This window comes from Brassica oleracea, chromosome C3 (assembly GCF_000695525.1).
Source record: "Brassica oleracea var. oleracea cultivar TO1000 chromosome C3, BOL, whole genome shotgun sequence".
NCBI classification, from domain to species: domain Eukaryota; kingdom Viridiplantae; phylum Streptophyta; class Magnoliopsida; order Brassicales; family Brassicaceae; genus Brassica; species Brassica oleracea.
Window position 1 is genome coordinate 5,948,361 of NC_027750.1, and position 14,922 is coordinate 5,963,282.

The window sequence follows — 14,922 nt, forward strand, 5'->3', positions numbered from 1 at the left end:
AAACCATACTCCTTTCGTTCCTTAAAATTACATATTCTAGAGAAAACGTTTGTTTTAAAAAGATCAATTTTTTGCATTTTCAATGAATATTTTATTAACTAATTGCAAACTTCAAAAAATTTAATTGTTCTAATTGAATTTTTATTGGCTTAAAATTATGGAAAAAAGATAAACACAAAAAATATGTAAATTTAATGTGTTTTATTAAAATGTGTGAAAAATCTATAATATGTAATTTTAAGGAATGGAGAGAACACATCAACTCTAAACTCTAAATTCTAAATATTTTCAATTATAATTTTAACTTAAAATTTTATTTAATGTAAATAGATAATTTAATGTAAATAGATACTATTTTGTGTAAAACAATATATAAGTATTTCTTTCATACCTTAACCCCGTATCATGAATCATGATTTCAAATCTAATACTTTATAAACCTATACCCTAAGCCCCATATCCCAAACCCTAAAACATAAAGAGTAAATTATATAATCTTAATCATAAACGTAAAATTATAAATAATAAATCGAAATTTTAATCATTAACAACATCTATAACCTAAATTTGACTATTACATATATAACATACATATAAAATCAACTTAAATCAATAGATCTGATCGGTAGAGATTACTTAAAACAAAGTGGAAGAAAAAAGAAAAAAGAAAAACAAAGAAAATCTGTCATTGGTTAATATCTCAAACACAAGATAACCTTACGAGCCCTTGATATCTTCATATCTTCTAATCCAACGGACTGGATCAATTTGCGACAAAGGCATTATCTTTGACTTCCACGCATCAGAAACGAGTGGCCTAAAATGCATTGAAACACCCATTTTTTAATATAAACTAAAATAAAATATTTCATTGGTCAATTTTTGATGGCATGGATTACAATCTGTGGCCATTCATTAATCATGATCCAATGGCTAAAAACATTTTATCCTTCTGCTCATCTCTCTCCGTCTGCAAGTTGTTTATGTCTTAGAAGAAAATTACCGGGGGGTTTTAGGCGAGACCGTTGTCTTCTATCGCGAAATAAGAGACGTCTTTTGCTCTGTTTTGCGTGTCCTACTAACACGTAGCGATCCGCAATTGATTCATTTTTAATTTTTTTTTTTTTAAATCAAAAAAAAAAAAAAATAGGAAATAAGTATTTGCGTTGAGGGTGCTCTTACGTCTCTTCTTTTCCTGATTCAACATTTTTCTCTCAAAAGTTATAGATTCTATGTAGAGATTCATCGGCAAAGCTTATTCTTTTGAATCTATCTCCTTTATTTTCGTGTTCGTATCTTAGACCAGGAGGAGTAGCAATGAGTTTTATTCACCAATCGACAAAGACAATGAAGGACCAGAAAGAGACGTGAGCTTGGGTCAACAACAACAAGAGCTTCTGCGTTTGTGTCTTTCATCTACTACCTTCTCCTTACGGCATGTGTTTAGCTGCAGACCCTTTCGTCTCGTACGACTTCAAAGTCTCGAAATTCCTCAACAGGTTTGGCTTTGTTTTTAATCTGTAATAGTCATCTCTCATCTCTCTCTATCTATTTGTTTTTAATCTGATTTTTTTCTGTGTTTAGTAAAGGTCGTGGCCGTGAGCAAGAGGACCCATCTCGAACTCGCCTCCGTCACGACCCGTCGTCACCGGTCTTGAGCTTGTCTTCACCGGTCTCGAACTCGTCCCTGTAGTCATCGATGATGCCGGAGATGGAGATGAATAGACGAAGACATCGAGAAGAAAGAGGCAAATGAGCAAGGAGGCGGCAGTAGAAAGATTAGGTTTAGGGTTAATTATGTTTATATTTTGGTTTAGCGTTAATTAGATTTTGGTTAATGTGTTCTGGTTTATTTAATTTATATTATAAATCAATTTTAATTTTAATTAATAATTAAAAATAAATAATTAAAATTTATAATTTTAAAATATAAATGAGATATAAAATTAATAATTTTAAAATATAAATGAGATTTAATAGCATTATATCAATGTCGTTATAAAATATTATACAACATTAAAAAAATGCCATGAAAAACTAAATCATAGCACGAATAAAAAAATATAAAACATTAATTTATAGCTCATAAATAAACGCTACAATATCTATACTTTTTATAGCACACGAAAATACGTTACAATAAAGTGGGGTGTCTATTATAACTGCGGCTGTCAGAGCGTTTACAAAAACGCTACGAAAGCTCTATAGTAGCGTTTTTCGGGTGCTACCAATAATGATATTTTTTGTAGTGACGTCAAAATATAAGAATCGGGTGAGGATAGATATGATATTATCTTCAAATTTCTCTAATCCATTTTTTGGTAGACGTAAACAAAAAAAATGTCCCCAATTCAACTACGAAAATCACTAACATAGAAGAAAAATGGAGAAGAATAAATCAACTAGAACAAGTCACTAAGTTTGTGGTTGTGAGTGTGAGAGAGACAACATTCATGTTATCGTACCACATACTGTCAGAAATTCAATAAAAACGGATATATACGGTTCCCAATCTTTCCTTCTATATATTCCTCCCCTTGCTTTATCTTCTTCTAAGCCAACATCTCAAAATAGAAGAGAAAAAATGGTGACCAAAACCTCGGTCGAGTTCGATCCATATATGGAGCGAAAAGCTTTCGACCAGACGAAAGAAGGTGTAAAAGGGTTGGTCGACGCTAAAATCACCGAAGTCCCACGTATATTCCATGTCCCTCAAGATTCCTTGACAGACAAGAAACCTAACTCTGTTACAGACCTAGAGATCCCTACCATCGACTTTGCAAGCGTCCACCTCGCCACAGCGTCACGTGAAGCCGTTGCAGAGAAGGTCAAATACGCGGCGGAGAAGTGGGGATTCTTCCAGGTGATCAATCATGGTGTTCCTTTGAACGTTCTCGAAGAGATTCAAGATGGAGTTCGTAGGTTTCACGAGGAAGATCCTGAGGTGAAGAAACGATATTTCTCGCGTGATCTCGCCAACAAAAACTTTGTCTACAATAGTAACTTCGATCTATACGGTTCATCGCCATCTGTTAACTGGAGAGATACTTTCGCTTGTTATATAGCTCCAGATCCTCCAACTCCTGAGGAACTCCCAGTGACTTGCAGGTGACAGAAACAAACTTTTAACTTCGTTTTTTTTTTTTTTTGTATTGAAGGTTACAGTGACTTGTTACATAGTTCAATCATGAGTGGCTTTTAAGTTCTCAACTTTTTTTTTCCTTCAAGAGAGTGCTATTGATTTCTAACATCATTGAGTGGCTGTTACCCAGGGATGCTTTGTTCGAATACTCAAAACATGTGATGAGTCTAGGTGGTTTACTCTTTGAGCTTCTCTCAGAAGCATTAGGTTTGGAACCTGATATCCTGAAGAGCAAGGGGTGCTTGAAGAGTTTGCTTATGATCTGCCATTATTACCCACCTTGTCCACAACCTGACCTAACTTTGGGGACAAGTAAACACTCCGACAACTCCTTCATCACGGTTCTTCTTCAAGACAACATCGGTGGCCTACAAATTCTTCATCAAGATTCTTGGGTTGATGTGGCTCCTCTTCCTGGAGCTCTCATCATCAACATTGGAGATTTCTTGCAGGTAAAGTAATAATTGAAAAAATAAATAAATAAATACCAGAATATATTTAGTTTCTTTTTTTTTTTTAGTTTATTTATGTGTGTCTTTTTTTGGGTGTAAATGTTAAGATTATTTATGCGTTTCGTTTTTTTTTTCTTTGCAGCTGATGACGAACGATAAGTTTGTAAGTGTGGAGCATAGGGTGCTTGCGAATAGACAAGGTCCAAGGATATCAGTTGCAAGCTTTTTTAGCTCAAGTAAACGTGCCAATTCCACAGTTTATGGACCAATGAAAGAGCTTGTGTCTGAAGAAAACCCTCCAAAATACAGAGATATAACCATAAAAGAATACACAGATGGATACAATGAGAAAGGTCTGGATGGAACATCACATCTCTTGAATTTCAGGATATGAAAACAAAACTACAGAAAAAGAATTTTAAGGTGTTTCTTAGCATGAATTACTCTTTTCTTGGATCTTCAATAATTAAACCAGTAGTGTACCAAATTGCGTGTGTGCGTATATACGTACCAGACACTATATGTGGATCTTTATACGTTTGTCATATGTATCAGTCTGTATCTTTCTACTTTAGTCATATGTATCAGATTATACAGAAGTGAAATGCACTGCATGTACTGATCATAAGAACTTCCACATTTTACATTACATAAAAAATGTCTAATGTTCATTCAAGTTCATTTTTATTTTTTTGCTCTTTTTTTCTTGATGGGGTAAATCAAAGAAATTAAAAATAATGCTTGCTGATTGGAGTTCCTCAGAGATTTTTGTATTTTTTTTTGGTAAAAGATATTTTTGTATTTTACAACATATATATTGTTTTATCGTAAATTCGTCAAAAAGATTCATGACGGATGGTAGTTGTCGGACATATATTTAATTTCTTATTTATCTTTATATGACATACTTTTATGTTTCACAAAAACTATCATTCATTTTTTTTAGTTTTAAAAAGAATGTCATTTTGTATTTACAATATCACTTATATATTTAATCTCTTATTCACCCTTTAAAATAACCAAAATATTTGTATATAAATTATTTTTTCATTTAATTAATTGTATATTAAATAATAGTAAATATTTTATAAATTTTTGTACGTGTGTGAAAGATACCAGAACGATATTTTTTGCGAAATGAAAATAGTATAAATTATTGATTATAAATCAAGTACGTAATTTTTACAATTTGTAATAAATCATTATTAAAAAAGTTTAACATTAATTACTATTTTATATTAGTAAATGCATTTTTGTTAGATGTAAAAAGGAAAAGTATCTCCTAAATTTCAGCACTTGAGTTTCAGTAATTAAAGGTGAATCTAGGGCTATTTGCATTATTAGGTGATTAGACCTTAGCATAAAACAAAAGTGGAGAAAAAAAATTCAATTACAACTTGTAGTCTGACAAAGCCAGTAATGTGTCGAGAGCAAGACAAGATACCTAGACACATTCGGTCCACACACAATGATCAAACTCATCCGTTGATTCCGTTCTCAATCTTTCCTCTTTTAATCTCATTATCTCCAAGCAAACATCTTGTGGGAAAAAAACAAGATGATAACGAACGATCGGTTTGTAAGTGTGGACAGGGACGAAGCCAGAAATTTTTTTATAATGGGTACACAAATATTAAATAAAATATTAAACAAAACATTAAATAAACTATTTTAGATATATATTAAAAATATTTTGTTTTCAATAAAAATGAACAATCATTTAAAAATAATATTTCATTCAATTTCGTAAAGTTGTTTATACTATTTCTACTGCAGAAAAATATTTTTCAATACTTATCGTTGCAACTTGTAAAGTCAAAATCAACTTGAAAAATCTATAAACTAAAAATAAAAATTATTAAGTAATAAACTATTTTTTTCATCGTCGAGATAAATCTAATTAAAACTGAAAACGTAACATAATTCAAATATGAAATCTACCAAAAATATGATTAATGAAACGTAAATAAATTACAAACATGTAAAACCTCCAAACATCAACTGTAGTCAAAGAGTAAAGCCACTTCTATGACTTTTGAACTTTTACTACTGAATAAAAAACTTAGATGATATCTAAATAATTACAAATCGTAGACATTGTTAGAACAACTCAAAACATTAACATAAAGATTATTAAATTAGTTACCAGTTTTGTATGGTAGACAATACAATAAAACTTTGTTAATTTGATTTGATGGTTTGCACTTGCATGTTTAAGAAAAAAAGTTTAAGCGATTAAATTTTTTGAGCGAATTGTTAGGATTTTAACAAAAAAAAATAGAGAATACAATTGGGCTTTAAAGACAATTTTAATTTTTGATGGGGTAAATTATTTTTAATTTTTTCATTTGGGCTTAATGTAAATTTTAGTGGGTGCAATATCATGAATTATAGTGAGTGCACATTTAAAATTCCTTAACAATTACATTAATTTTTTAAAAAATCATGGGTGCATGTGCACCCCTTCCCTCCTGAGTGTGGAGCATAGGGTGCTTGCGAATAGACAAGGACCAAGGATTTCAGTTGCAAGCTTTTTTAGCTCAAGTAAACATGCCAATCCCACAGTTTATGGACCAATGAAAGAGCTTGTGTCCGAAGAAAACCCTCCAAAATACAGAGACATAACCATAAAAGAATACACAGATGGATATTTTGAGAAAGGTCTGGATGGAACATCGCATCTCTTGAATTTCAGGATATGAAAACAAAACTACAGAAAAGTGTTTCTTAGCACCAGTTACTCTTTTCTTGGATCTGCAATATATATCAGACTATATGTGGATCTCTCTACTGAAGTCATATGTATCAAGAGGTTTGTATTTGGGACTGATAATTTACTAATGCATTTATATCAAGAGATTTATATTTCAAATTTCTAAAATGATTTAGTAACAATTATACAAAATAATAAAAAATAGAAAAAATGCTTATATAGAATATTCGTTAATACAAGTAAAACCGTCAGACATAAGGTAACTTAGTACAAATAAAACTGTCAAATATGTATCTCATAAAGAATATAAAAGTAACAAGAAACTTAATACGTCGCAATCTGCGGTGTGATAATTATTGCCCAAGATGTGGAGAGCCAGAGGAAAATGTAACCCACACAATCTTTGAATGTCCACCAGCATTACAAGCATGGGAACTATCATCTACGCCGTCAAACTCCCAAACTTTCCCCATATCGAGTATGTACGCCAATATGGACTACCTTTTCTGGAGGAAAAATACAATTAGAAGGCCAGAAGATGATAGAGACCCTTACCCCTGGATAATCTGGTACATATGGAAGGCGAGGAATGATAAGCTATTCAGGGGGATTGACAGGGACCCTTTAGAACTGGTCAGGTACGCAGAGAGTGAATGTCAGGCTTGGTATAATGTTAAGGAGTCTATACCTATACCCCCACAGGCACCAAACACTGAAGTGGTACAAGCCTTAAGCTTGAATAATATGTGTATGGTGGATGGCTCTTGGACATCCACAGATCTTTTCAGTGGAATTGGATGGGTATGGAAGGATAACACGGAAAAGATCCAACTTATGGGAACACGGAACTTAAGGAGGCGGAAGACAACACTACACTCGGAATTGGAAGCATTGAAATGGGCACTGGAAAGCATGCTTCAACATTCAAACTGCCAACACTTTGGAACAGATTGCAAGGACCTGATAGCCATGATAAAAGAACCCCAAGCCTGGCCAAACTTTTCAACGGAGCTGGAAACCATTCAAATTATCCTCATGTGTTATTCGGATTTCAAGATCACCTATGTGCCAAGAACACATAATAAAATTGCTGATTCTTTAGCTAGGAATCCTCGATCTTTTCATAGATCTCTTTGTTTTATTGGTTGTTATATTCCGGTCTGGTTACCCAGACCACCTCATGTTTGAGTAATAGAATAGCCGTTTGTTGACAAAAAAAAAAGAATATAAAAGTATTGGTAATAAAATCATACATGTAATAATTCTTATAATTTGTAACAAAATAATAAATATTTATTTTACAGTAATAGTATTAAAAAGTTTAACACAATATTATTTTACAGTAATAGTAAATACATTTTTGTTAGATGTAAAAAAGTAAAAATATCTCAACTTCAATCTAGGGCTATGTGCATTACAAAGTAATAAGACATATTGGAGAAGAAATATCCAAACTACAACTTGTAGTCTACAACAACTCACAAAGCCGGTGGTGTCTCGAGAGAAACAGACAAGATTAATGTAATCATCATAGACACATTCGGTCCCACACACTAATGATCAAACTCCAACCATCTGTTGATTCCATCCACAATCTTTCCTCTTTTAGCTTGCTTTATCTTCTTCTATTCTAAGCAAACATTTGTGAAGAAAAGGAGACAACAATGGTGACTGAAACCTCGATTGAATTCGATCCTTATATGGATCGCAAAGCTTTCGATGAGACGAAAGGAGGAGTAAAAGGGTTGGTCGACGCTAAAATCACCCAAGTCCCTCAAGATTCCTTGACCGGCAAGAAACCCTCTGTCTCAGACCTAAAAATCCCTACCATCGACTTCGCTAGCGTCCACTTGGACACAGCGTCACGTGAAGCCATTGTAGAGAAGGTCAACTATGCGGCTGAGAAGTGGGGATTTTTCCAGGTCATCAACCATGGCGTTCCTTTGAACGTTCTTGAAGAGATTAAAGATGGAGTTCGTAGGTTTCACGAGGATGATCCTGAGGTCAAGAAACGATATTTCTCGCGTGATAGTGCCAACAAAAAGTTTGTATACTATAGTAACTTCGATCTATACAGTTCTTCGACTTCTGTTAACTGGAGAGATACTTTCACTTGTTACATAGCTCCCGATCCTCCATCTCCTGAGGAACTCCCAGTGACTTGCAGGTTACGGAAACAGACTTTTAACTTCTTCTTTTTTTTTTTTTTTTGTATTGTATAGAAGGTTACAAATAAACTGAATCTAATCATCAATCAGAGCTGCAATAGGTAGATAAATTTCAATGTGGTTAAAGTGTCACATACTTAATTCCTGTTTATTTCGGTTTGATAGGATCGATTTTTATTTATGTTTGGATAGCAAAATATGTCTCAAGTTTTACAGACTTTCAAAGAGATTGAAGTTTTAATTAATTGGTTAAAGCCAAACCGTTTAGTATTTCTTAGTATTGGTTAAGCCAGATTGATCAGCCTAGCTAGGTAAACATCGGTTGTCAAAGCATGTGGTTATCAATTAGTCTCTTTAAAATTCTAACTGTTTAGCTTGTTATTGATTTCAAATGTCATTGATTGACTCAGGGATGCTATGTTCGAATACTCAAAACATGTGATGAGTTTAGGTGGTTTACTCTTTGAGCTTCTTTCAGAAGCACTAGGTTTGAAATCTGAGACCCTTAAGAGCAAGGAGTGCTTGAAGACTTTGCTTATGATCTGCCAATATTACCCACCTTGTCCTCAACCTGACCTAACTTTGGGGATAAGTAAACACTCAGACGATTCCTTCCTCACGATTCTTCTTCAAGACAACATCGGTGGTCTACAAATTATTCATCAAGACTCTTGGGTTGATGTCGCTCCTCTTCCTGGAGCTCTCATCATCAACATTGGAGATTTCTTGCAGGTAAAGCAAAAATTTGAAAGAAGAAAAAAAATCACAGATACAAAATATCTTTAGTTTATTTATGTGTTTGGGTTTTTGCAGCTGATAACGAACGATAAGTTTGTAAGTGTGGAGCACAGGGTTCTTGCAAATAGACAAGGACCAAGGATATCAGTTGCAAGCTTTTTTAGCTCAAGTAAACATCACAATTCCACGTTGATGGACCAATGAAAGAGCTTCTGTCTGAAGAAAACCCTCCAAAATACAGAGACATTACCATAAAAGAATACACAGAAGGATACTTTGAGAAAGGTCTGGATGGAACATCACATCTCTTGAATTTCAGGATTTGAATACAAAATCACCTAAAAAGAATTTTGTGGTGTTGAAAGCCAGTTCAAAAAAAAAAAGAAAGAATTTTATGGTGTTTCTTAGCATCATTTACTCTTTTTTTCGTATCGATGCACCAGACACTCTTTTTTTTTTGTAACACCAATACTTTCATTAATTAAAAGGCCTCAGACCCAAAAATGTCCAAGCATAAATGAAATTATGAAATTGAAAGAGATAGTTTAGCTAAGCGGTCGGCATCTTCGTTGAAAGAACGCGAGATGTGTGAGAACGATATCTCGACAAACGCAGAAGAGATTTGTTGAATATCGTTGATGATACCAAAGATCTCTTTCGCCTGCGCGTCGTTGTTGATTGCTCTAATGAGCGTTGAGTTGTCAGAGAGCATCCGGAGCTTAGGGAGCTCGAGCTTCACTGCGTCGATCAGTCCAGCACGGAGCGCCAGCGCTTCCGCTACTAGAGGTGAGGGTACAAATCCATGGGTCTTCGATTCTCGGTAGATCATGCTTTCTGATGGCTTATTGATGATCCATGCGAGGCCTGCTCTCCTTGATTGAGCATCGTAAGCTGCGTCCGATTTGCATATCGGTGTATCGTCGGTGTTGCTTCTGGTCTGAGGCTTTCTCTTCGATTGGGGTAAGGCGTTCGTTGATTGTATCTGATGAGATTGTGCATTTATCCATTCTCTTGCCAGTCTTAACGCCTTGGTTGCTACTTCTGTAGGAGTAAGGGTTCGCTTTTCAAACAAGAGCGTGTTACGAGCTGTCCACAAAGCCCAGCACACCCATGGGAGAATAGTTGAGGAGACTCCCGAAGGTGAGAGGCAGATTACTCTCCTAAACGCAATCACCGCCTTCTTGAAGTCGACCTCCGTAGCTAGGTGAACTACTTGTCGTAAAAGGATTAGTTTCCAGACTTCCTGAGCAAAAGGGCAGTTGAAAAAGGTATGCATTACAGATTCTACCCCTTTGCATCTTACACATAGCGCCTCTGATTGAATGCCTCTTCGTTGCAGTAGTTCTCCGAGGGGAATGGCTTCTAGTATGATGGACCACATGAAGAGCTTCATCTTTGGTGAGCATTTTGCGTTCCATATATCTTTTACCCACTCAAAGGCATCAGGCATAGGTTCTTGTATACGTTGCCCTTTCATAGCCGCTGTATAGTAACCTGACTTTGTTGTGTACTTGCCTGTTTGTAGTGGTTGCCACACATAGATGTCTTCCGTGGATTGGTTCCCTGGGTGGATCATCTGGATTTCCTCTGCCACAAGAGGTAACAATTCTTCTACTCTCTTCTTGTTCCATTTCATGTCTGAGGTTAGAAGGTCTGAAACCGTAAGATCCATAGCCGCTTCAGGGATAGGTCCAAATGGTTTGAGGTTCTTATCCAATGATATCCATGAGTCTTTCCACACCTTGGTAGCTAAGCTGTTTCCTATTGCTTTATCCACATTGTCTCTTAGGAGTTCCCTACCATGTAGGATGCTTCGCCATCCATGGGAGCAAACCGTAGGGATGGTAACCTCCATAAAGTTTTTGTTGTGGCAGTATTTGCCTAGTAACACTCTCGCTAGTAGATAGGTTGGGTTGGTTAAGATCCCCCATGCTTGTTTAGCCAGTAGAGCTTGATTAAATAATTTGATATCCCTCAGTCCTAAATCCCCACCTGCTTTTGGTTTTGTGAGTCTGTCCCAAGCCACCCAGCACATTTTTTTGGTTCCATCAGACGTGTCCCACCAGAAACGAGTCAGAACTGACTGAATCCTTTTACACAAACTGACAGGTAACTCAAAGCAAGACATTATGTATGTGGGGATTGCCGTTAGGACCGCTTTCAGCATGGTTAGTTTACCAGCTTTGGAGAGGTGTCTTGTCGACCAACTCGAGGCTCTCTGTCTTATACGATCCACTAGCGCCGTGAAGAGATCCTTCTTCCTTCTCCCGAAATGTTCAGGTAACCCAAGATACTTTCCTTGTCCTCCTTCATTTGCAATTCCAAGAGCTTCCTTGACTAATACTTTTGTTTCTTCTGGTGTCTTGGAGGAGAACGTGATTGAAGATTTGTCGGTATTAATTTTTTGCCATATGGATCAGACTCTATATGTGGATCATTCTACTTTAGTCATATGGATCAGACTCTATATGTGGATACTTCTACTTTAGTCATATTTATCAAGACTATACAGAAGTGAAATGTATTGCAAGAATTGATCATAAGAACATCCAGAGCAGGCTTACAAGGCGATAAAACTCCCCCGGGTCTAATATGAAGTCCTCTATGTTCTTATAATTAATTATTATAATTACGAGTCTTACTTTTAAATATAGATGTTTTATATTAAAAATACATTTAAAAAATTTCAAATTATATAATTATATTTGTATATGTAGATTTTTATTTTATAACATAACTTTTAAAAAATATTAGTTGTAATTTTTGTTTATAAACATGTAGTAAAAATTTCAAACAAATATGTATATCGAAGGTCTGATTTTCTTTTGCTCAAAGTTCCAACAAACACATGTCTTTTTAGTGATAAACTAGAATTGAAATAACAAATCGCGAGAAGAGAGAAAAGAAGAAAAAGACTTGGATTATATGGATGTTTGGCTGGGATGTAATTTTAAAAATTTTAATGTAAAATTCAATATTTAGGATTTTTGGTGTATTTATATCTGATGTAAGTTTAAGAACTAAATGAAAAAGAAAAAAAAATAAAAAAATTCTACATAAATATATTTTTCTTGCATTTTACTAAATAATGTTTTAGAAAATATGGTTCATACATTCATTTCTTTATTTTTCTTTATGTAGCCTTAGACACTAAATAAATCATAACTGGTAACCTTTATGGTTGTCATTATAAGTAAAATTAAAGCTAAAGACACTTAAAAAATCTAGTATTTGTAAAGAAAAGTAATGCGACAAAATGCTGGGTCAGGGCAACCATGTAAGTCTTATTGTAATTGTGGTGAATTATAACTTAAATTCAAGTCTATCTTCAAATTTCTCTACGTTAATCCACTTGTTTGTAGTTGTAAAAAATCTCTCCCCAATTCAACTACGACAACAAAAGTCATTAACATAGAAGAAAAACGGAGAAGAAAAAATCAACAACTAGTTTACAAAAAAAAAAAAAAAGAAAAAATCAACTAGGACAAGTCACTAAGTTTGTGGGTGTAAGTGAGATGGAGTGAAGAGTCAAAAGCTACTACCCAACTAATCATCCACCGATCACTTACGGTCAGAGAATTCAACAAAGTCGGATATTTCTTTTTATATACTCTTTCCGTTTCATAATAGATGATGTTTTGAAAAGTTATTAATGTTTCAAAATACATGATATTTGATATTTTTTAATTAATTTAAAGCTTATGGAAAACTGTGTTTTTATAGTATTTTTGATGATTGGTTAAATTAGATTTATTTTATATTTTTAGTATTACTTTTTAGGAAAATGTGTATGTCTAAATTTTTGTGCTTTCATCCAAAACATCATTTAAAGAGAAGAAGTATTATTGATATTGCTTTATCCTCTTCTAAGCAAACATCTCGAGCTGTCAAAAAAAAAAGAAGCAAACATCTCGAAATAGAAAATAAGAAAATGGGAACCTCGGTCGAATTCGATCCTTATATGGGGCGCAAAGCTTTCGACGAGACGAAAGAAGGAGTAAAAGGGCTGGTCGACGCTAAAATCACTGAAGTCCCTCGTATCTTCCACGCCCCCAAAGATGCCCTGACCGACAAGAAACCCTCTGTTCCAGACCTAGCGATACCTACCATCGACTTTGCAAGCGTCCACGTGGACACAGCGTCACGTGAAGCCGTGGTAGAGAAGGTTAAACACGCGGCGGAGAAGTGGGGATTCTTCCAGGTGATCAATCATGGTATTCCTTTGAACGTTCTTAAAGAGATTGAAGATGGTGGTCGTAGGTTTCATGAGGAAGATCCTGAGGTCAAGAAACGATACTTCTCGCGTGATCTCGCCAACAAAAACTTTTTCTACAATAGTAACTTCGATCTATACGGTTCATCACCATCTGTTAACTGGAGAGATACTTTCGCTTGTTACATAGCTCCAGATCCTCCAACTCCCGGGGAACTCCCAGTGACTTGCAGGTAACAGAAACAGACTTAACTTCATTTTCTTTCTTTTTATTTTTTTATTAGAGGCCACAAACCGAAGCCCTATTCAACAATCAGAGCTCATTTCATTCGGATAGTGGTTTCTAACATTATTGATTGACCCAGGGATGCTATGTTCGAATACTCAAAACATGTAATGAGTTTGGGGGGTTTACTCTTTGAGCTTCTCTCAGAAGCACTAGGTTTGGAACCTGATATCCTGAAGAGCAAGGAGTGCTTGAAGAGTTTGCTTATGCTCTGCCATTATTACCCACCTTGTCCACAACCTGACCTAACTTTGGGGACAAGTAAACACTCAGACAACTCCTTCCTCACGATTCTTCTTCAAGACAACATAGGTGGTCTACAAATTCTTCATCAAGACTCTTGGGTTGATGTGGCTCCTCTTCCTGGAGCTCTCATTATCAACATTGGAGATTTCTTGCAGGTAAAGTAAGAACTGGAAAAATAAATAAATACCAAATATATTTAGTTTATTTATGTGCATGTTTGGGTTTTTGCAGCTGATAACGAACGGTAAGTTTATTAGTGTGGAGCATAGGGTGCTTGCGAATAGACAAGGACCAAGGATTTCAGTTGCAAGTTTTTTTAGCTCAAGTAAACGTGCCAATTCCACAGTCTATGGACCAATGAAGGAGCTTGTATCTGAAGAAAACCCTCCAAAATACAGAGACATAACCATAAAAGAATACACAGATGGATACACTGAGAAAGGACTGGATGGAACATCATATCTCATGAATTTCAGGATATGAAAACAAAACTACCTACAGAAAAATAAAATTATGGTGTTTCTTAGCACCAATCACCCTTTTCTTGGATCTGCAATAATTAAATCAGTGTACCAAATAGCATGTGTGTGCGTATTTATGTGTCATACAGTACTATATTTGTATCATTATACTTTAGTCATGTATAAGACTATGGCCTTGAGTGTTGGTTGTGGTTTGAGAAGAACGCACTGCGGGACGAAGAATGTGTCGCCATTCAACATAATCTTCTCTGCTTCCAATTTTGTTAAAATTAAATAAATAAGAAAATAAAATTTGGAATGCGGGACAGACTTAAGCGTGGACCGCACCTTCGTATGAAAACACCCAATTTGATGTGGTTACTAGTGTTTTTTTTTGTCAAGTGTAGTTATTAGTTAGACATATTACTGTAGGTACAAAATTTATTGTTTTTAGTTAGTAAAAATATTTATAAAAATACATCAACTAATATTTTGTCTATACA

General features: G+C 34.9%; 3 protein-coding genes, 1 long non-coding RNA gene and 1 pseudogene across 4 annotated transcripts; 4 read left to right on the plus strand and 1 right to left on the minus strand.

The window, feature by feature from the left end:
* The first annotated feature begins 960 nt into the window (after positions 1-960).
* LOC106332672 lies at positions 961-1,886 on the plus strand. The gene is made up of 2 exons (XR_001268148.1): positions 961-1,499; positions 1,585-1,886. It is a non-coding gene; the product is annotated as an uncharacterized LOC106332672 (long non-coding RNA).
* A 645-nt stretch (positions 1,887-2,531) lies between these two features.
* On the plus strand, positions 2,532-4,155 carry LOC106328915 (1-aminocyclopropane-1-carboxylate oxidase homolog 12-like). The gene is made up of 3 exons (XM_013767457.1): positions 2,532-3,108; positions 3,273-3,594; positions 3,737-4,155. Exons 1-3 carry the CDS (start codon positions 2,585-2,587, stop codon positions 3,986-3,988), a joined length of 1,098 nt encoding a protein of 365 aa, XP_013622911.1. The 5' UTR covers positions 2,532-2,584; the 3' UTR covers positions 3,989-4,155.
* A 3,760-nt stretch (positions 4,156-7,915) lies between these two features.
* LOC106331586 lies at positions 7,916-9,707 on the plus strand (annotated as a pseudogene).
* Positions 9,708-9,736: 29 nt separating this feature from the next.
* LOC106329739 lies at positions 9,737-10,489 on the minus strand. The gene has a single exon (XM_013768390.1). The coding sequence runs from the start codon at positions 10,487-10,489 to the stop codon at positions 9,737-9,739; it is 753 nt and encodes a 250-aa protein (XP_013623844.1).
* Positions 10,490-13,083: 2,594 nt separating this feature from the next.
* Positions 13,084-14,675, plus strand: LOC106331972 (1-aminocyclopropane-1-carboxylate oxidase homolog 12-like). The gene is made up of 3 exons (XM_013770415.1): positions 13,084-13,659; positions 13,792-14,113; positions 14,190-14,675. The coding sequence occupies exons 1-3, from the start codon at positions 13,145-13,147 to the stop codon at positions 14,439-14,441; spliced, it is 1,089 nt and encodes a 362-aa protein (XP_013625869.1). The 5' UTR covers positions 13,084-13,144; the 3' UTR covers positions 14,442-14,675.
* The last annotated feature ends 247 nt before the right edge of the window (positions 14,676-14,922 follow it).